The 21,398-nt window shown below is 38.4% G+C and overlaps 1 protein-coding gene across 16 annotated transcripts in view; it reads left to right on the top strand.

Moving 5' to 3' along the window:
- Emsy (EMSY transcriptional repressor, BRCA2 interacting) overlaps positions 1 to 21,398 on the top strand; it is a 74,996-nt gene that overhangs the window by 48,107 nt on the left and 5,491 nt on the right. For 7 of the 16 annotated variants that reach the window (XM_037197273.1, XM_037197286.1, XM_037197263.1 and 4 more), the window contains 7 exons: positions 1,254 to 1,427; positions 2,013 to 2,211; positions 13,364 to 13,528; positions 15,475 to 15,630; positions 16,474 to 16,515; positions 18,904 to 19,100; positions 20,441 to 21,004. In XM_037197273.1, coding sequence (XP_037053168.1) covers positions 1,254 to 1,427; positions 2,013 to 2,211; positions 13,364 to 13,528; positions 15,475 to 15,630; positions 16,474 to 16,515; positions 18,904 to 19,100; positions 20,441 to 21,004 — 1,497 coding nt within the window. The remainder of the gene's footprint in view (positions 1 to 1,253; positions 1,428 to 2,012; positions 2,212 to 13,363; positions 13,529 to 15,474; positions 15,631 to 16,473; positions 16,516 to 18,903; positions 19,101 to 20,440; positions 21,005 to 21,398) is intronic. The other 9 variants (XM_028877478.2, XM_028877481.2, XM_037197280.1 and 6 more) reach the window with 4 other exon arrangements.

A 21,398-nucleotide genomic window follows, 5' to 3' on the forward strand; every position in this document is an offset into this window, starting at 1 on the left:
ACAAATCAGAACTCTTTCTGGGAACACTGCTGCAAACAGTATGTGAGAGATGAAATAACCACCTGATTGGAAACACTTGTTTCTTTTGATAATTGTAGCTGATAGTTAGGTTTATAATCTTTAGGCTCAGATTTAGATATGAATTCTCAATGGTTGCTTTTTTGACAGCTCACCTGGTTGCTTTCAGTTTACCAACTGCTCAGTTTGAAAGCTACACATCTATGATGATGATAGCTAAAAATTAAGAAAATCGCTAATGTGAAAACTGCTAACTCTTAATTTTATGAATTTTAATTTAAAATTATTGATAAAATTCTATATTTGAATTTAATTCAGTTAAATTCAAATAGAACTATGCTGAGATTAAAACTATGATCAGAAAACGGTACTTCAGAAAAAAACAAAGGGCGAGGATATGGATTAGTGGTAGAGCATTTACCTAGCATGTATGAAGCCTTGGGTTCGATTTCTAGCAACACACATACACACACACACACACACACACACACACAGAGGGAGAGAGACAGACAAACAAAATAAAGCAGGTGAAAATTCAGAAAATGGTGAAAGGCTTGAATCTGTAATTGACTAAAGTGATATTAGTAACATACTAGTAAACCATGAGAAATGCTTTATGTTTTTCCCCTTTCTTCCTGTAACCTTAGAAAGAATGTTAATTCTTTGCTCTTTTCATCTTCCCCATACTTCTTTTTATAGACATTCTGCTGTATACCTTTATAATTTCATATATGCTCGACTTATTTTGTATGTGTATGTTTATCTGCTGATATTCTGCACAGTTTTTTATTACGTAAATATTGACTTCAGATATATTAAAAAGTGAAAATGAGTGTGGGAGATGACCTATAATTTCAGCTTTCAGACATAACAATTGTTAACATTTTAATATATGTTCTTCCAGACATTTGTTTTAATATACATACGTATTCTATGAATGGGATAGTAAAAGTTCTTAAATATTCTTAGATGTGGTCATTTTAAAAAACTTAACCAACAGAAATAATTTCGTTTTTTAGGCTAGAAAGTTGGTCAGATGACTTGTAATATTATTTCAACTAAGTCCAGAATTTTTTTAATCACTTAAGAAATCGTGTACTTTGTTGCATAATCTATAGTCCTTTTCCCATCCTGGCAAAATCTTTCTGTGCTTTTTCAGTAAGTGGACTGTTGTTTGTTTTTTTAATCATTTAACTGCATATAAATATCTTAAATAATGATTGACTTCAATTTAGGGAGAAAAGACTCTTCAGACAGTGCCAACTGGAGCAAAGCCAGCAATCATTACTGCTACAAGACCCATCACCAAAATGATTGTAACACAGCCCAAAGGAATAGGTTCCACAGTCCAGCCGGCAGCTAAAATCATCCCAACAAAAATTGTCTATGGACAACAAGGGAAAACACAGGTATGCTGTAAGATATGCTAACTTCTCTTGGCTTTTGAATATTTAAAATTCTCAGGTAGAAATTTTCTTCCCTTTTCTTTCCTCCAGAAGACCAGAGTTTCATTCCATGTACCCACATTGGGAAGGTCACAACCATTTTTAACTCCAGCTGAAGAGGATTCAAAACCCTCTTCTGGCCTCTGAGGCACCATATGCATACACAGGCACATTAAAAAACAAGAAGGACGAATCATAACTGTAGTAGTTTGGCATGTCCCATTTAAATTATTGTACATAGCTTAGCTCTAGTTCATCTGTGGATTAAATTAGTCTTTGGTAAGCAATACTGGGCCAAAAGCCTAATAATAAATATACATAATGGTAATTTCTGTGCCTGGAAAATTACCTCTAAGTTTAGCTTTTGTTGTTGTTTGTTTCTTTTTGGGACAAGATTTCATTCTAGCCAAAGGTGTCTTTGAAGTCGAGGTAAACTTTCAGCCTCTCCCAAGTGCTGGGGTTATAGGCATAAACCACCATGCCTGGCTAGTTTAGCATTTAAATGGCACTCTGAAATTTCATCTGGGCATATTTCTGATTTTCTTCTAGGTTCTCATTAAACCCAAACCAGTGACATTTCAAGCTACAGTTGTTAGTGAACAAACAAGGCAACTGGTAACGGAAACGTTACAGCAAGCATCTAGGGTAGCAGAGGCCGGTAATTCATCTGCTCAGGAAGGAAAAGAAGAACCCCAGGGTTACACAGATAGTAGTTCCTCTTCCACGGAGTCCTCCCAGAGTTCCCAAGGTAAGAATTACTGTACTTCTGATCACGCAAATACTGATGACATCATGCCTCAGTTCTGAAGCAGCCATTACTTCTAGGGATTCCAAACCAAACTTGTATGCTGGTAGTTCTTTTGATTTGATTTGATTTTTTTTTTTCCTGTTTAGTAATTGAGCTGAGATTTTATTTTTGATACAGATTACCATTCTTACCTTGTGTCATATGTTCATCAAATCATTGATAGATTTTAGATGATGGTTTTTAATCAGGTAAGTAGTGTTGAGCTGGGCACAACTGTAGTTTCTAGATGGTAACTTTTGTGTTTTTCCTCTTTGGTTTGGGGGAAGTACAAGTATACAAGAAAAGGAATGTGTTTTTAAAATTGATGATTGCTAAAATTTGAGAAAGAGTCAAGGTGGCCAGAGGTGAGCTGTAAGTGGGTGGCTGTACATCCCGGTGTGTATGGAGTCTTAGTTTATGTTTGCTGTCCTGCCTAATTATGAAGAACATTGCCTTTAACTCTGAAAAGTATTCCAAATGGTAATCTGTAGTTATTCCATTTATTAGAAGGTGAGCGCCACAGCAGGAGATAGTTTTCAATACTGTTGTCATTATGACATTTTACTAGGAAGTCTCTTACAATACACACTCAGGGTCTACTCTGAAGCTCTGAGACATTGTCCTCTATTCATGTTACTCAATTATCCTGACTGCCCTTATTGGGTGCTACAAGCTGAGGATCCTGTCTGAAATACTTGGGATGAGAAGTGTCTTGATTTCAGATTTTGTATATGTGTGTTAGTGTTTGTGTGTGCATGTGGGGGTGTGTGTGTGTGAAAGAGAGGGCGGTGGAGAGAGGGAGAGAGACTTTACAGATGGGATCCAAGCCTAAACATGACATTCATATATGTTTCATATAAACCTTATACACTTAGTCTGAGGTAAGGTTTTTTTGTTTTTGTTTTGTTTTCCCTGCACCTGTGTTCTGACTGTGACTGTCATGTGAGGTCAGGTGTAGGATTTTCTGCTAGTAGTGTCACTTTGCTTAGAAAGTTTCAGATCATGGAGCATTTTGGATTAGAGTCTTTAGCTTATGTTTATGTCTGTGCTTATGCACTCTGATGCATCTAAACACAAATGGTCTTCTTTCCCCCTATTCCTTGTTCTTCTCTTCCCTCTTCCTTCTCCTTGCTGCTTCTATAGTAGCCTTAGTGGCATGCTGCTTTTTTTTTTAAGCATTGTTAGAAAACACATTTTTTTCATATTATACACATTATTTTTAATCTTCAATGATGCTTTCACATTCATTTTACAGTTTACATTGCTGCATGTTATTTGTTGACAATTATTTGTCGGTTTGAACTATGTAGTAAGAATTGTGTTAGGTAGGCCCTATAAAGGTTGAGTAAAATACAGTTCTTGCCCTTCCCCCCCCCCCCTTTAAAGATAGAGTTTTATAAAGCCCAATCTGGCTTCCAACTCTAGCCGTGAATAATCTTGAACTTCTGATCCTGCTTCCTTTATCTTCCAAGTGCTGGGATTACAGGTGTGCACCACCACACCTGGCTAATTGTTGTGCTGTAGGAGCTTAAAATTCAGACTAGGGGATTTTAAAAAAATTCATACTCAATTGCAGCATAAAAATTTTCATTAAGAGTGAACAAAATTATGCCAAAGGCTAAAAGTCCATATTCCAAGAAAATGAGTAACATTCATTCACAAAGCAAGTAGAATTTAAAATGGTCTTTGAAAGCTTGTTAATTTAAAAAATAAGCTGTTGATTTCGGTTAACAATATAGTACTTACTTCAGAAAGTGGATAGTTTCCTCAGCCTGCTATCAGGGATAGTAATATTTTACAAATATTTTATCTTTCTGCTGATTGTAAATCAGTATGTAAACTGTTTACAGTATGTGACTCTTATTAGCAGTCATTCCTGTTTGCTTATATTTTATTCTGTTTGCTCAATTGGTGGTTTCATTTTTTTTAAATTTGATTCTTTATGTGTATGAGTGTTTTGCCTTCATGTATGTTTGTGCACCAGTGTGCCTGCCTGGTTCTGGAAGGGGCTGAGAGGGCATCAGATCTTCAGGGACTAGTGTTACAAACAGTTGTGAGCTTCCATGTGGCTGCTGGGAATCAAACCCAGATCCTCTGAAAGAGCAGCCAGTGTTCTTAACCACTGAGCCATCTCTCCAGCTCTGGTTTTATTTTTGTATTGTATTTTTGGTTCTGAGGATGAAACCTGTAGCCTTATACATGGCTAAACATACACTCTGCCACTGAACAATGCCCACAGCCTTGCATTATTGCTTTTGTCTATAGTTTCTTTTCTGTTGTACCCATTGTATGTGTGTACAATTTTAAAGGTTTGTAGCCTTTAGTTGAGAGTAGTTACAGGTACCAAGTTCTTTTACCTCTAAATTACATTTTTAGGTGTCTATTTGTTATGGGTTGTCCTTTTTACAGCTAAATTACCATTATCAAAGTCAAGAAATGTAATTTCATTAATAGTATTATTATCTAATTTATAATTCATGTAGACATACTACCAATTGATAAGTGATGTTCTTTATTGCTTTTCTCCTAGTCACATTTCAACTCAGGGTCACACATTATACTCAACTATATTATATGCAACTATCACAATATTGCCATCATCTTCCTTTTCTTTTTCCTCCTCCTCTTGTCACTGTGTAACCCTGACTAGCCTGGAACTTGTTATGTAGACCAGGCTGGCCATAAACTAAAAATACCTGCCTGCCTCTTCCTTCTGAGTGCTTGGATTAAACGTCTTGCCTTCCTTTTTAGTTTTTTGAGATAGGATTTCATTTTGTAGCCAAGGCTAGCCTGAAACTCATGGAGATCTTTTTGCCTCAGCCTCCCAAGTACTGGCATTAAATGTGTGAACCATCACTTCTGATACCATCATCATTCTTTATTCTCTTTTGGCCTAGATAGCTTCTTAAGCCCCACTTTCCCCTTTGACTGTGACATTTGAAGAGTTTAGATGAGTTCTTTTGTAGACTCTTCTTCAACTAGGTTTTGTCTGATTTGATTCAGTAGGAATTGCACAGGTAGATAAAGTTTCTCGGCTTCATCAGGAGATGCATAAATGTCCATGTGCCACATTGATGAGTGAACAATAGTCACTCAGGATGATTGCTTCTAGTTTTCTCTTCTGTGAAGTTAACCTATTCCTCTATGAGATTAATAGTGATTTGGGAGGAGGTACTCTGAGACCATAAATATAGCGTTTCTCATTAATCACTTACCCACATTTTAGCATCATTTTCAAGGGTTTTTCCTGTATGTGCTCTGGAATAAGGGTGCTTTATTTCAGGAGAATGCCTTGATTCCATTTGTAGTTTCTAAGGTTCCTTCTTGGTATATCCACCCCCACAAAGAGACATCTAGGCCCCATATCTAATTCCTGAACTGTCTCTTCCCAGGTAGAGTAGAAAGCCTTGGTCATCTTCCTGATTTGAGACTTGGCCACCCTGGCAGGGTCCATCACACCGTATTATAATTTCTGATATTGCTTTTTTAATGTTAATCACTTTGTTTTGTACTTTTTATTATTATTTTCTCTGTTAGTGTCTCAAGGATAATAATAACCAGGGAATGATTAAGCTTCATGCTTATAAACTTATTTTAATTGCCTCATTCCAAACCATTGTTCCACCTCTGTAATTTCTCCTAACTATGGAGGAGCTTTAGACTGTTGCTCGGATCCTGATAGACAGTGAGTTAATCAAGACTGTTAGATCAAAGACATTTTCCTAGGTCACTCATGAAAATCACACCATATGTTTTCTGAAGCTACTGTGCCTTTTCTCCCCTTCCTACATGGTCCTTCTGTTTTTTCCTTTCTTACTTATAAAGGGTAGCCTTATTGATTTTTCAGATTTTTTTAAAAAGTATTTTTTTTTTCCATTTATATCCAGCTTTATCTCTAAAAGTTTTTTTTTTTTCTTTCTTTCTTTTTTTTAGGGGTGGGGTGGGGTTTTGTTATTTTGCGAGGAGGTTTCAAGACAGGGTTTCTTTGTGTAGCCCTGGCTGTTCTGGAACTCATTCTGTAAACCAGGCTGGCCTGAGAGATCTGCCTGCCTATGTCTCCTAAGTGCTGGGATCAAAGGCATGTGCCATCACTTCCTATTTAAAAGGTTTTAAGGTGGATTAAATAAAGATTATATTAAGCAAACCAGCAGAGAACTAGGAGAAGAGATTTAAAGAAACTGAGCATGAGGCAAATGTGAAAATCAATGTCATAAAGACATTGTTTCAATTCAGAACTCAGTTTTTGGCAGCATTTTTCTTGAAGATTCATCATCTTAGGAGGTCAGAGTGAAGATGATTTAAAAAAAAATACACAGGTTGTGCAAAATACTCTTTTTGAAGAATTTCATTAGCTAATTTATTTGGTAATATATATTGTTTAAGTTGAAAACTAGGAGCAGGGCAGTGGTGGTGCACACTTTTAACCCCAGCACTCGGGAGGCAGAGCCAGGTGGATCTCTGTGAGTTCGAGGCCAGCCTGGTCTACAGAGTGAGATCCAGGACAGGAACCAAAACTACACAGAGAAATCCTGTCTCAAAAAAACAAAAACAACAACAACAAAAAAAGGATGAAAACTAGGATATATAATATATATAATATAAAATGTTCCTCAGTGTTTTTGATTACAGAGCTCTTTTTGTAGAAAAATTTGTATAATTGATGTTTTCTAGAACATTGGGGCAGTGCTTCAGAGAGAAGGTTTATATTGTAACATAGAAGGATTCTAGATAACACTTAGCGTAGAAGAGATGGCTTAGGGAGGTAAGACATCTGGGAATCATTTTCTGTGAGGAAAGATTGGTGGGGATGAGTTGGCTTGGAGTGGTCTGGGAACTGTTAGACATGTTGAGGTCTGTGATATAGATGAAAGTGAATTGGCCTTTGTGGATATGTGGACAGACAATAGTACTGTTGTAGAAATCGCAGGAAGATCTATTTCTACTTTATGTAAGAAAACTGTGTATCATAGTTGTACAAGCAGAAATGAAAAGGAACTGTTAGAAAGCATTGGGTTTTCTGATGATATCTGTATGTGGGAGTCGTGTAGGGTGGATGATAACATTGACCTTTAAGTTCTCTTCTAACTGAGAGGTCTTGAGAGTATGAAAGTATGATAGAGACAATTTATGATAAAGGCAGGAAGTAGTCTTCCATAGAGATTCTTGGGTTTGCCTTTGAATATAATATTAAAGTATGTATTTCTGATACCTAACATGTAGTAGACATCCAATAAATAAATGTTAAGTAACCTATAAGGAAAATCTGCAGCAGGCCACTATCCTTGAGAAGTATGAAAATCTAGTTCTAGACATGCCAATACACTGTAGACCACATTGTCATGTTCAGATGTCAGAAGGCTGGACACCTCTGAATGCATATTGCAGAAACAGGTAGTAATAGTCAAATCAGACTCCTAGTGTCATGCGATCAAATAACCCCTAAGTCTGAGCCTAAGCCAGAAGAGTAGAAGAGGGGGAGACCATGAAGAGTTTACACCTAGGTTCACACTTGCACTTTCTATCATAACTGTTGGGGTTGCTTTCAGATACTTGGTGATCGTCAGCTGCTCTGTATGGACAGAAAGAGATGGCACAGTCTCCCAGTCTCTTTGGGATAGTTTTATTTGAAGAGATGTTATTTGGTTAGCTCTTTTGAAGAGAAATTTGTTATCCTTTTCCACCTTATCTTTACATAGTCCCTATTCTGAATATTTAGTGTATCTCAGAGTTGGGTTGCAGAGACTCTCTTTGCCTATATCATCCATGAGAATTTGTTTTTGAGACAGAGGCCCGGATAATCTAAAACTATATGGCCCAGATTATATGGCATCCAATCTGTGCTCGTCCTGGGTGCTTAGATTATAGGTTTGTAGGCATACTATCCTGTCCCACCTGCCAGCTACCAAATAACCACATGGAGACTTCTTATTAATTATAAAAGCTCAGCCAATAGCTTAGGCTTGTTACTAACAAGCTCTTACAATTAAAATTAACCCATATTTATTAGTCTAATGTTGCCACATAACTTGTGGTATTTATCTGTCCTCTTGTATGTGTTGCTCCCTCTCTGTCTCGCTGGTGACTCTATCCTTCTTCTTCCCAGAGTTCTCTCTGTCTGGCTGTCCTGCCTGTACCTCTTCCTGCCTAGCTATTGGTCATTTAGCTCTATATTAAACCAATGAGAACAACATATTTTAACAGTGTACAAAAAGATTGTTCCAGAACATTTACCCCTTTTTGTCTGATTATGAAAAGGAAGGTTTTAACTTTAACATAGTAAAACTATATACAACAAAACCAGTTATCAAGTAAGAATTACAGTTACAATATCCAGTCCATTTGTATTTGGCAGATTTAGAGAAAATACTTTATTATATATCGTATCTTTGTGAATCTAAAGTTGTATACCTAATTTACTTTTTATCATAACTAAGGAAAACTATAAGTTTAACTATTTAGTCTTTAACTCCATCAAAGACCCCAGAAGGAAATAATTTTACCTAATGACAGGGACATCTGGCTGCCTTGACAGTCACCCAAATTTCCTCTGCAATGTTGGGGTATCCATCTTCAACTTACAGGCCTAGAATGTGACAGACTTTTCTGAGAAGCAGGAAATTTTGAAGGACTATCCTACCTTGTCTTGATAAAGTTCAGCAGTCGCTTTCTTTTGTATTCTATTTGTCCAGTTTGAACAGCATACTATCAGCAGTTGAAGCAAGGTCAGTTTCTTGCCCAAATGGCTAGCTTTTGCCACAAAGAAAGTTTGCCAAACTCCATATGGAGGTTCTTCGATGCTCATGATCTTCTCTGAAGTAGATTGGTGCTGTGAGGAGCAGACATGTCTCAGTGTCATGAAAAGCCTCAGGTTATTAAACATCTTAAATTCCATATTCTGTAGGTATCTGAAGTATTTGAAGAACACCATCTATCTATCTACATATATCTGTTTAACCTTGAAAACTTACCTAATATAACTACAGGTTTGATTATTATAGATGACTAACTACTAACCTGTATCTCTTAATTATACAATACATTTTTAAGTGAGCTGCATAAGCACAATACCCCAAATAAGAGCAGGAACATACATATAGTATAACAAAAATAACTTTACATTTGCATCAATAAACCAAAATCCATACCGATGTAAAATATTTTGAGATTAATAGTTGCTTTTTTGATTAAAGAATATTCAATAATCAACCCTTCTCTCTCATTTCTATATTATATCTCCCTTTTTTCCTTCAGAAGGAGATCCTTGAATCTTAACTCTTTTGTTTAGCTTTTTTTTTTTTCTGACCATGACCAATAACAACTTGTAACCAACATCCCCTAAATGATGACAGACATCCATAACCCATCTCTTGGGAATGTAGATGTTACTTTCTCTAGACTGCTTCCTGTTGGCTAGAGGTGCTAGCATCTTTGGGGGACCCTGAGAAATCAGGGTAATGGTTAAGTCCTGGCTATAGTAAGTAGTCTGTGAGGATGGACCGTTTCCAGCAGCCTTGAAGCTGTTCTGGATGCAGACCTCTTGAGGAAACTGCAACAGAGGCACCCTGAGATGTCGGATCACTTAGACCATTCATTTTTATTGGTGTCTGGTCCCCTTACTCTGAAAATACATAAACTTTTAAAGGTAACATACATATCTGCATTAATATAAGTATAGACTGTGCATTGTACACAAGTCAGCCAAAGATTTTTGTTTTATATTTGAGTAAGTAAAATATACATCACCTGTTCTGTAGTTCTTTTAATTGTTTTTTTTTTTTTTTGTTTTGTTTTTGTTTTTTTGTTTTTTTTTTTATGTCTGTAGCCAGGATTTTCAGAGGATCTTCCTCAATCAAACCTGATCTTCTTCAACTTTGAACAGATCCACAGCCTTTTGTTTTCTGTGGAAATAAAAGTATAACCTCTTCCCCAAAGCAACATATCTTTTGACTTCCATTTTGGAGTCAAGACTCTTTTAAAATATATAGGTTGGTTTAATCCAGCAGCCTTGATAATTTAGTGTCTCTCAGCAGCTATCACTCATTCATCAGTAATCAAAAAATTTAAAGTCAGTACAATATCATACAGGATGCATACTGCCTGCTTCTCATAAACCCCATACAAGTGCTCAGTAGCAGGGCCTCTAAAAAGAGTCATGCCTGTTTATCACTAGCACTGAGCCTACCCAAGAGAGCTCGGTTGCCAGGAAGCCATGTTTTATACTGTGTTTCAAACATTTTTTAAAAAACTTTCTCAGGCTGTGTGTGGACCCATGTTGGGTGCTATTTGTAGGCTGAATTTTCTGTCCCACTTGCCAGCTCCCAAACAACCACATGGAGATTTCTTATTAATTATAAAAGCTCGGCCAATAGCTTAGGCCTGTTATTAACTAGCTCTCACAACTTAAATTAACCTATATTTATCAATCTACATGTTGCCACATAACTCATGGCATTTACCTGTTCTATTGTATGTCTTATTCCCTCTTCATCTCACTGGCAACTCTGCCCTTCTTCCCAGAGTTTTCTGTACCCACCTAACCTCTTCCTAGCTATTAGTCATTTAGCTCTTTATTAAACCGTTGAGAGTAACACATCTTCACGGTATACAGATTGTTCCACACCATAGGCTTGTACTCATCATTCTTGTTTTTGTTTTTAAAGATTTATTTATTTATTTATTATGTATATAGCATGTATGCCTGCATGCCAGAAGAGGGCACCAGATCTCATTACAGATGGTTGTGAGTCACCATGTGGTTACTGGGAATTGAACTCAGGACCTCTCTGGAAGAGCAGTCAGTGCTCTTAACCTCTGAGCCATCTCTCCAGCCCTCATTCTTGTTTTTAAGAGCTTAAATTATATAAAATAATGTTTCCCTAGTATAATCAGTTCTCAAGTTAAAATTTTTCATATTGGGACACTAGGGATATATCTCAGTTAAAAAAGTACTTGTGTGGTATATATGAAGGCCTGGGTTTGATCCTCAGCACTATATTAACAGCAAGATGGTATACGTCTGCAAATCACAGCACTTGGGAGGTGGAAGCAGGAGGTTAACGAGGTTAAGGTCATTTTGGCTGCATGAGACCCTGTCTCTAAACAAACAAAATTTCTTGCATATCTTCTTAGAATATATGAAGAAAAATTGTAGTATTCTTCACATGGCCTTTGGTATTATAGGCTAACAGCCGGTCTTTCACATGTGGTTGGAATCTTAATAGAAGCTGTATGTCTTTGGTGTGTTGTTTTCAACTTAGGAGTTTTTGTTTGTTTATTTTTGCTTTGGGAGTAGATAGTCTGTTTTGTTTTGTTTTTTAAAGACAGGATCTCATATAGTCCAGTCTGATCTCAAACTCCTGTTCCTCTTATTTCACCTCCCATATTCTGGGCTTACAGGCCTGTGCCACCACACATGACTTGTTTAATGGTGATTAAACATTCTAAACCTCTTGCTTACTGTTTTCTTCAGGAAAATTGTTTCATTAGAAGAATTGTTCCCTTGATCCAGTATTTTTAGACAGCCTCCTGACTTTCAAAAATGTAATGTTTTTAGAGGGTGATTCTCCATGCTTTTTTCTTGTATTTTTGAGCCACTGGAAGACCTTTCTGATGCTTTAACTAAGCAGCACAATGAAAAGCAGTCTCTTTCCTTATTTTAATCATTTGATGTGTACTCGAAGATGTGAAGCTGTCTATCAATTTTTATTGCCCCCATTACAGTATCTAGATCTGAGCATTAGAGAACATATCTTTGTATCCTTTCTATTTTCTTATGCACTGTGTTAGACAAAGTGCTCTAACCTATTTGTTTTATAGAGAACTCTTAAGTATGTGTTGCTTAATCTGACATACATTTTGTATTTACATGTGTGCCTTTACAGCTTGAACATTAAAAAAAAAAAAAAACCTTTATATTAGTGCTGGAATTTATTTTCAAACCAACTTAAAGTCTTAGAATTCAGTTTTCAGTTACCTTCCCCGCAACACCACATTTCTACTGACCTTGATAGTTTATAAAGATTATTTATATATCATCATGCACCTTATAATATTTATTTTGCTCTGCAGTAGACTGTAAATATGTGATGACAGTTATAGGGCGTGCTGTATAGGGCGTGCATGTATATAGATATAGCAAGCTAATTCTTCTAAGTAAGTATGCTGTCACAATGACAGCATTGCCTAAAGTATTTCTCAGAATGTATTCCTGTCATTAAGCAGCACAGACTATCAATGCGTTATACCCACAGATCTTGTTCTTATTAAACAGTAGAGCTAAGACCTGAAGAATCAACTTGCTAGTAACAAGGTTGAAGCTTTCACCTGGCTTTGACCTCTGTTACATTTGTGTTACATCATGATGTTTCTAGATTGTCTCACTTTTCTTTTTCTTTTTATTTATTTATTTATTTATTTATTTGTTTGTTTGTTTATTTTAAAGATTTATTTATTTATTATGTATACAATGTTCTGTCTACATGTGTGCCTGCACTCCAGAAGAGGGTGCCAGATCTCATTCCAGATAGCTGTGAGCCACCATGTGGTTGCTAGGAATTGAACTCAGGACCTCTGGAAGAATAGCCAGTGCTCTTAACCTCTGAGCCATGTCTCCAGCCACCTCTCTTTTCTTACTGTCAATAATTCAGCCAAATAGTCCCAAATACTCAGGCTATTTATAGAAACCTTTTCATGTGCATTAGGGGAAACTCAGTCTCCTAGAACATTTTGTTTTTAGTAAACACAAACAAGCATTCACCTAAATAGATGCACACCTGTGTAGACAGCAGTTAGCATATTGAATTGTACTTTGTCTTTTTACTTGTTTGTCTCTTCAAATGAACTGTGTGCTTTTTGAGCATTCTTGGATTATTCTGTGAGTTTCTTGAAGTCCATTAAATGTGGATCCTGATACACAGGTGTCTAGTGTAAAATAAGTGATGAGTGAATAAATGAATTCAGAAGTGAGAGACGGTATGCCTTCTGGTAGCTTACAGTCTTCTTAGAAAAGTCAAGTTTGACGTTTACATTAAATACAAAGATAAACAAAAATTTGCTTTATTTTAAGAGAAACTTTGTTTATAGGGTTTGTTTTTTTTTAACTAATATAAAACAGATTCCCAGCCTGTAGTTCATGTAATTGCTTCCCGGCGTCAGGATTGGTCAGAACATGAGATTGCAATGGAGACTAGCCCCACCATAATATATCAGGATGTATCCAGTGAATCACAATCAGCTACATCAACAATCAAAGCTCTGTTAGAACTCCAACAGACAACAGGTATGAATTCACATGCTCAACTGAATGAAGCATGTTTTCTCTAGAGATGGGTTGTGCTAAACTACACCACTGTTGCATAGTTTTTGTACAGTTCTCCCCCTCTGGACTTGTCTATAATCATTGGTACAGTTTATTGTTCTTTAAGATGTATATAGGAGTATGAAGCATAGATGGAGAGTTGTCATTCGAAGACAGATCGAGTAGACAGGGCTGACTTCTATTTAAAATGGACAGTCCTCTTGCCAGCAGAAGAGAGTGGGCTTGTTACTTGTAAGTACAGATCGAAGGGTCCCCGTTGTCCTCATTGATACTATCAGAGTCATTTTGCACAATAAAATGGAATAAGATTTGCCTTGTAAACATTCACGTTTGTGGGCCAGGCGGTGGTGGCGCACGCCTTTAATCCCAGCACTTGGGAGGCCGAGGCAGGCAGATCTCTGTGAGTTTGAGGCTAGCCTGGGCTACAGAGTGAGTTCCAGGAAAAGCTCCAAAGCTACACAGAGAAACCCTGTCTCCAAAAAACATTTTTTTAAAAAAAATTCTCATTTGTTCTCACCTTATTTTTATATTTATTTATTTATTTTTGTGTAGGTTATCCACTAGAGCATCTGTGTATAAAATTCTATCAGTGTTTCTAGTTACTAAATATCTTTCATAGCTTCTAGGACAACCTTATGTAAGTTATACTGAGTTTTCTGCTATAATAGATCAACAGTTAGGGACTATTTTAGGGGTTGTAGTGATGATCTCATCTAACCCTTTCATGTTTTAGAGAAGCTAGTTGAGATTGAGAAAGGTTACCTACTTGGTCAGTGACAGGATGGTGGCCAGGGCCATCTTTGCTTGTGGGATCACAGCGGGATTTGGCTTCTTTGTTTAAAATGATTGTTCTGCTTTGTCACATTCTGTATTTGGTGGGAGCAGTCTTTTAGTGGACTTAGTTACTGAATGCTATACTTTATACTTACATTTGATATAAATTATAAATCTACTTATATTTTTTTTAGCCTTGGGCACTTTTTTCAGCTGCTTGTCTTTGACAGATTCAACCATTTCCATCAATCATTTATATAGATTGGAATGTTGAGTGAAGAGATTTTGTTGAGGAAGTGGTAAGATGGTAAAAAAAAAAAAAAAATGCATCTATACATATACCACTATTAATTACAGGCTGTTTTATCAGAAATTTTAGACATACAGAACAGAGCACCTATTTTTTTTTCCTAACAGTGAAAACCTTTAAGTTGTATTCTTTAAGAGTCATTAAAGACTTGTAACAACTTTTTGTGGTCATATCTTAAATTACACACACACACACACACACACACACACACACACACACACACACACACACACACACACACACACACGGAAAGGGTCTTTGCTCTATAGCTCAGACTGGCCTGGATATAGCCCAGGTCAGCATTGAATTCAGCAATCCTCCTCCCTCAGTAAAGGCTATATGAATTTTCCCCTTGTGCTGGGGGTCAAACTCACAACCATTTGTATGCTGGACAAGCATCAACCTCTGGGTAACATTCCCAGACCCTTGGATTTTCAGTAGGTCAAATGAACTAATCAATGGGAAGTGCTATTTTGGGATATGCCCTAGAGCAGATCATGCTGTTGTGAGCTGAGGATACCAGCAATTGGAGTGCAAAGGAAATGACATCCCAGGAGGAGTATATAAAGAAAAACGACTGGCTGTCTGTAGTAATAGGGGACTTGAGTATGATTAAATATGAATTATTATAGGCTTCTGGGTATGGTTATGCAGGTTGTAGGCTATGCAACCATACTGAGCAGTCTGCAGTTTTCAGTTCATTGTTTTGTTAGTCACTGCCAATGTGGCATCCCAGAGGTCTGGTTCATTATTCCCATAGACAACTCTGGTTTTAGTATTTGTTTATGATAAAAGTTAACTTTTCCCCGACTTTTTTATGCAGTAAAGGAAAAATTGGAATCTAAACCAAGACAACCCACTATTGACTTGAGTCAAATGGCAGTACCTATTCAGATGACCCAGGAAAAGAGACATTCTCCTGAGAGTCCATCCATTGCTGTGGTAGAGTCAGAACTAGTTGCTGAATACATCACTACTGGTAGGTGTCCTCTTAAAACTTAGTATTAAGGTAGTGCTGCCTTGGTAGATTTCATGGGATGCTCATTTGGGGGGAGAACATATCTTTATATTTTAGCTCTTTTCCTGTTTGTTTTTAGAGCAGATTGACATCATCTTTGGGGTTTCCTTGACCTTAATCTCAATCTCTCTCTCTTTCTCTCTCCCACCCCAGCATATCTCTCTCTCTCTCTCTCTCTCTCTCTCTCTCTCTCTCTCTCTCTCTCTCTCTCTCCTCTCTCTCTCTCTCTCTCTCTCTCTCACACACACACACACACACACACACACACACACACACAGAAAGCAGATTAGATATTTAACTATGGTCCAGCAACAGAATACTTATGAGATTTTGGGGATGGTACCTATGGAGAAGCAAAATGCTTTGTCTTACAGTCAGGTGAGGCCACACCTGGAATACTGCTTTCTGTTGTGGATATTTCATTAGCTTGAGATCTGTCGGATGTGAATAATCTAGGGGTGAAGAGAGTAGATCTGTGAGGCAAGCTCCTGGCATGTGTTTGTATAAGCAGTGATTAAAGGAGAATGTCAAGTTTCAGGTATTTGAAGGTTCCAGAACCATAGAGAAAAGGGAGTTCTTTAGCATTATTGAGGAGATACTAGGAATGATGGTTAAAACTGCCCAGAAAGAAACTCCAGTGAAGATAACAGAAAGCTGTCAACTTCACAGACACTTAGCAGAAAGCCAGTTGGTGCAGAGGCTGGTATGCTGGGGAACTGAATGTTAGCCTCTCCAGTAGCCTAGACTAGCAAGTAGTAAATAGATGAAAGACCTGTGATTTCTTCCCTTACTTATCCTTTTCAGAACGCACTGATGAGGGGACAGAGGTTGCTTTTCCCCTTCTAGGTAAGTGGTGTGCATCCATTTGTAGTATAATGAAAGGTAGATGATGATTAATTTGGGGAACTACTTAAATGGATGCGCTCTGCTCTGCTCTGGTAGAGGGAAGGTAAGCTCCACTAAGGGAAGGAAATGTTATCTGCAAAGTAATGGGAAAATGAGCACTTTGGTGGGGAACAAAAAGAAGAATGTTTAAAGAAATGAATGACTGTTAATGGGGCTCCTGTGGGCCAGCTAAGGTTGTGTCATCTGTTTCACAAATGTTCTTTCTGTGACCTCCTTTATCAAGCATTTGCTTTGACTTTAAAGCCAGCTGCTCTAGGCCCTGTTCTATTCTGTGGTGGGTGTTAGTTTTCTTGGGTTTCACTGAACTTTAGTAACCTACACTTGTGGCATTTGGGATGAAAAAACTTATAGGCTCTTGAAGGAGAATTATTTTTACATAGTGTTATTTGATCTTTTGTTAAGTCCAATTTGTTTCTTTAATTTAAAATGTCTTACTGTTGGGGCTGGAGAAATGGCTCAGCAGTTAAGGGTGGATGCTGCTTTTCCAGAGGACCTGAGTTTGGTTCCCTGTACCCATACTGGATGGTTCACAATCACCTGTCACTCAAGCTCCAGGTTATCAAATACCTTCCTTTAGCCCCTATAGGCACCTAGATATATGTGATGTGCACATACACACATACACCCAAATAAATGAATTAAATGAATAAGTAAATCTAAGAAAAACTTACTGTAATAATTATGAAAACTAGTATGGGTGTCATAATTGTCTATATAATCTGACAGTTTCATCAGAAATTTATTATTATCTTTCAGATGTCATTCATTTTTGATAATGCTTTCATTTAAAATTTTCATTGATTTACTTTCTTGCGTTTAATGTCATAATTTATTTTTCTCCCATTTATTCCTGTTGTAAATGATTTCAGTAGTTGTTTAAATGTAAATCCTGGGTCTTTATAGGGTCTTTATATTAAGTCGTATAATTTAAAATATACATAAAGCATACTGTGAAATGCAGTGAAGTAGTAGAGTGCAGTATAAAAGGAGTCCAGGTGATCCTGTCTGTAATCTCATGGTACATAGAGCTATATTTATAGTTAGAGAAGCGCTGCATTTGTGAATGTGTACAGAGAAGAGCCTTGGAGTCATAGCTGGAGTTTAGTCCTTAAACCTCCACACAGATACTTTGATCTGTAGGTGGAGCTCAGTCTTGAGCATTCAGCTGGTTCTCAGTATGGAGCAGGGATAAGCTACATAACCTTACAGTTATGGCTTATTGGAGGAGTTTTCATACTCTCAAAACCCTTAGCTCATTTACAGATTTGTTTTTTACCTATTCTTGATAAAAGGGTTTCCTTCCCAGTAACTAAAGGCATTTGGGTGTTGTATGGGTTTGGATGTAGCAAGTTGTCTATACTGTTAAAACTTGAAGTTGAGGCTGGTAGGGGACTAGAGATGGCTCAGTGGTTAAGGGCACTGACTGCTCTTCCAGAGGACCCGGGTTCAATTCCCAGTACCCACATGGCAGCTCACAACTCTCTGAAACTCCAGATCCTGGAGACTGAACACCCATGGCAAAACACCAGTGCATATAAAATAAAAATAAATAAATGAAAGAAGAAATTGAGGCTGGTAAATGATGATACAGATTGGTACCTATGTGCATGGGTAGTTTGAATGAACCCTGTGACGAGAGAGGAGGAAATGGGGTTGGTTCCTACAGCTTCACTCTTGCTGGTCTATTTGAGCTAAAACTGGTGTGGCAGAACAACCTGTTTTTCCTGTTGACCCTTTATTTATTTAAGGGCTGCTTTCAATCCATTTTTTCATTTGTCTCTTGTAAGAAAAAACAGCAAGATTTTATTATCCCATTCAAACACAGGCAGAGTCAGGCTCTGAGTTTTGGTGCTTTAATAGAAAACAAGTGGCTTCAAGTTCACAGGAGTGGTTGGAATAGAGTAGGACAGGATTCCTTGTGCAGCATCATTTTGTCCTCTGACATTGTCAGGAACTATAAAGCTGTGAAACAGTCTCTCTTCATATAAAGGAGCAATGTCAGTGTTTGGATTGCATTCTTTTCCTTAATGATGTGTCTGGGGTTGTGGAAATGTGACCTCAGTGGGCTAAGAGTCATTGGAGAAAACCCAACAGTTCACAAGAGGGTGCCACTTGAAAGGCACGTTTTCACAGTGCCTCTCTACACATTCCCTGTCGTACAGTAGCTCTGTTGTTGCCATTTTGCAGATGAGGAAACAGTTTCATAAGAGGCTCTTAGGGTCGCCCAGTTCCTAGACAGGCGGGTTCTGGTCTTCTGCCTTTTAGTTTGCAGTACCACCTTGTGGGATACAAGCTCATACTCATGTTTAAAATGATCACTGCTTGTAGTTGCTGTGGTTTCTGGAGAAACATCACCACCTCCTCTGTTTTCAGTCAGCCATCGCTCCCAGCCCCAACAGCCTTCCCAGCCCCAGCGGACCCTGCTCCAACATGTGGCTCAGTCACAGACTGCAACACAGACTTCAGTGGTGGTCAAGTCCATCCCAGCGTCTTCCCCCGGAGCAATCACCCACATTATGCAACAGGTTGTATCTCTTCTTTTTCTTCTTACCTTCTGTAACCACTTTATTCCTGAAATCAGGTTCAATTTTATTTTCTATTTGAAAAAGGAGACATACCTGAATTGTAGATTGTATGATGTATGTGTAACTCATCCATCTGTGAGGAATGAATAGTCTAAACTGAGGGTCTAAACACCAGGAAATAATTAGAAGGCAGTATTTTTTTTTTGACATTCTAAAGACTTAGCTTTTCAGGAGGGTTGGGCTGTCTAGGTGAGTCTCCTAACATTAGAACTGATCACTGTTTCTGTGTCTCTTATTACTACAGATGGATTTACTAATGGTATTAGTAAGATTTTTCAAAACAAAATAGCATTTGGCTTGTTTCACTGCCACTCTGAAAGATGGGTGTATCATCGTACCTCTTACTAGCCAAAGTCATGTAACTTGCTCCAGGTGGCAGAACCATGATTTAAACCCATAGTGACATTTATGCCACATAGCTTCATTGTGGGTATCAGGTTCAACCATGTCTCTCCTTAGTATTCTCTTCAGTCCTTGTCACTTGGCTGCCAGCAGTTCAACCTGACTGTATGTGGCCTACTGAAAGACAGTAAAGAGGTGTTGAATCAGAACTGTGTGTGTATCAAGCCTTGATCCAAGGGCAGGTTCCAGTTTTGAAGTTAGTAGTGGCATAGTGGTATAGGAGCAGGAGAGTTAGGGATAAGGTGGATTTTTGTGTGTCCTGAAGGAAAGCAACTTGTCTCAGATTTCAGTGGGTAGCAGATCTTAGTCTGTTCTTCACTAGTAGGTCCTGACATTGATCTTTCTTAAGACACACAGAGGTGTGTCTTAACAGTGTCACTCGGAATGATTTCTCCCCCAGTGCTATCTTAGCTGACCGTAGGCAGTCAGTCTCTTTTCCCATGAAGAGGAATGACTTGTCCCCTGGCTCACTCCCTTCCAGGAAATAGGTCTCTAGGAAGCTGTGGCCTAGTGAGTCTGGACTCTGAGACTCACAGACCTTGATGGCACATCCTCTCCTCAGAGAGGCCTGCTGTGGGGATCCGGGTGGACACATCTCCTAGATAGTACAGCTGACCTTTGGGATTATGCATGCATGTGACCAAAGCGGGCTTTCCCGAGCCTTGGTTTTTCTCTGGATGCCTCTCTCCTCGGTTGCTGCCTTCTGTCTTTAGACAGGTGAGCGTCCCTCACGCACAGGCTGCAGCATGACTCCTGAGCTGGGGAGCTCCTCTAAAAGTATTGTAATGAATCTCTAATATTTTCCAGTTCAGGAAAAATGTGACTCTGTATGTTTTTTTTTTCTTATTTCATTCTTACTTTGTGTCTCTTTTACTTAGGCATTAAGCAGTCATACTGCTTTTACCAAACACAGTGAGGAACTTGGAACTGAGGAAGGTGAGGTTGAAGAGATGGACACATTGGATCCTCAGACAGGTCTGTTTTACCGGTCTGCCCTGACTCAGTCACAGTCAACTAAGCAGCAGAAACTTAGCCAGCCCCAGCTGGAACAGACTCAGCTGCAAGTGAAAACTCTGCAGTGCTTTCAGACCAAACAGAAGCAGACCATCCACTTGCAGGCAGACCAACTCCAGCACAAACTCACGCAGATGCCCCAGCTCTCCATCAGGCATCAGAAACTGACTCCTCTCCAGCAGGAACAAGCACAGCCCAAGCCAGATGCACAGCACACACAGCATCCCGTGGTGGCCAAAGACAGGCAGCTTCCTACCTTAATGGCACAGCCCCCGCAAACTGTGGTACAGGTGCTTGCTGTGAAAACCACGCAGCAGCTTCCTAAACTGCAGCAAGCTCCAAACCAACCAAAAATCTACGTGCAACCCCAAACTCCCCAGAGCCAAATGGCTCTCCCCACTTCATCAGAGAAACAGCCGGCAAGCCAGGTAACAGAAATTTGATAGCTTGCAAAGTTACTTCTCTGTTCACGGGGGCTGGGGGTAGGTGAGGTTTTTTTAAGGTTGTCATCAGAGCCAGCAGTGCTTTCTCCAAACAAGGGGAACCCAAAATCCTCATAATGCTGGTGTTGGTATTAGGGGGAAAGCCCACCTACTGACAGAGAGGAAAACACAACTCTCAGAGTGTGCTTTCCTAGGCAGTTTCTGAAGAAATCACTTCAGCAGTAATCAGCAGTGCATGGAAATGATAGCTCCATACCTCCGTGCTTATAAATGCTTACTTTTGTGGCAATAATGCTAAGTGAACTGCAGTCTTTTAAGGAACGTAATTGACCATCTGTCTTCCTTTCTAGTTTATATCATTACCATCTAGATGTTGAAT

The sequence above is a fragment of the Peromyscus leucopus genome, chromosome 1, assembly GCF_004664715.2.
Source record: "Peromyscus leucopus breed LL Stock chromosome 1, UCI_PerLeu_2.1, whole genome shotgun sequence".
NCBI lineage: Eukaryota > Metazoa > Chordata > Mammalia > Rodentia > Cricetidae > Peromyscus > Peromyscus leucopus.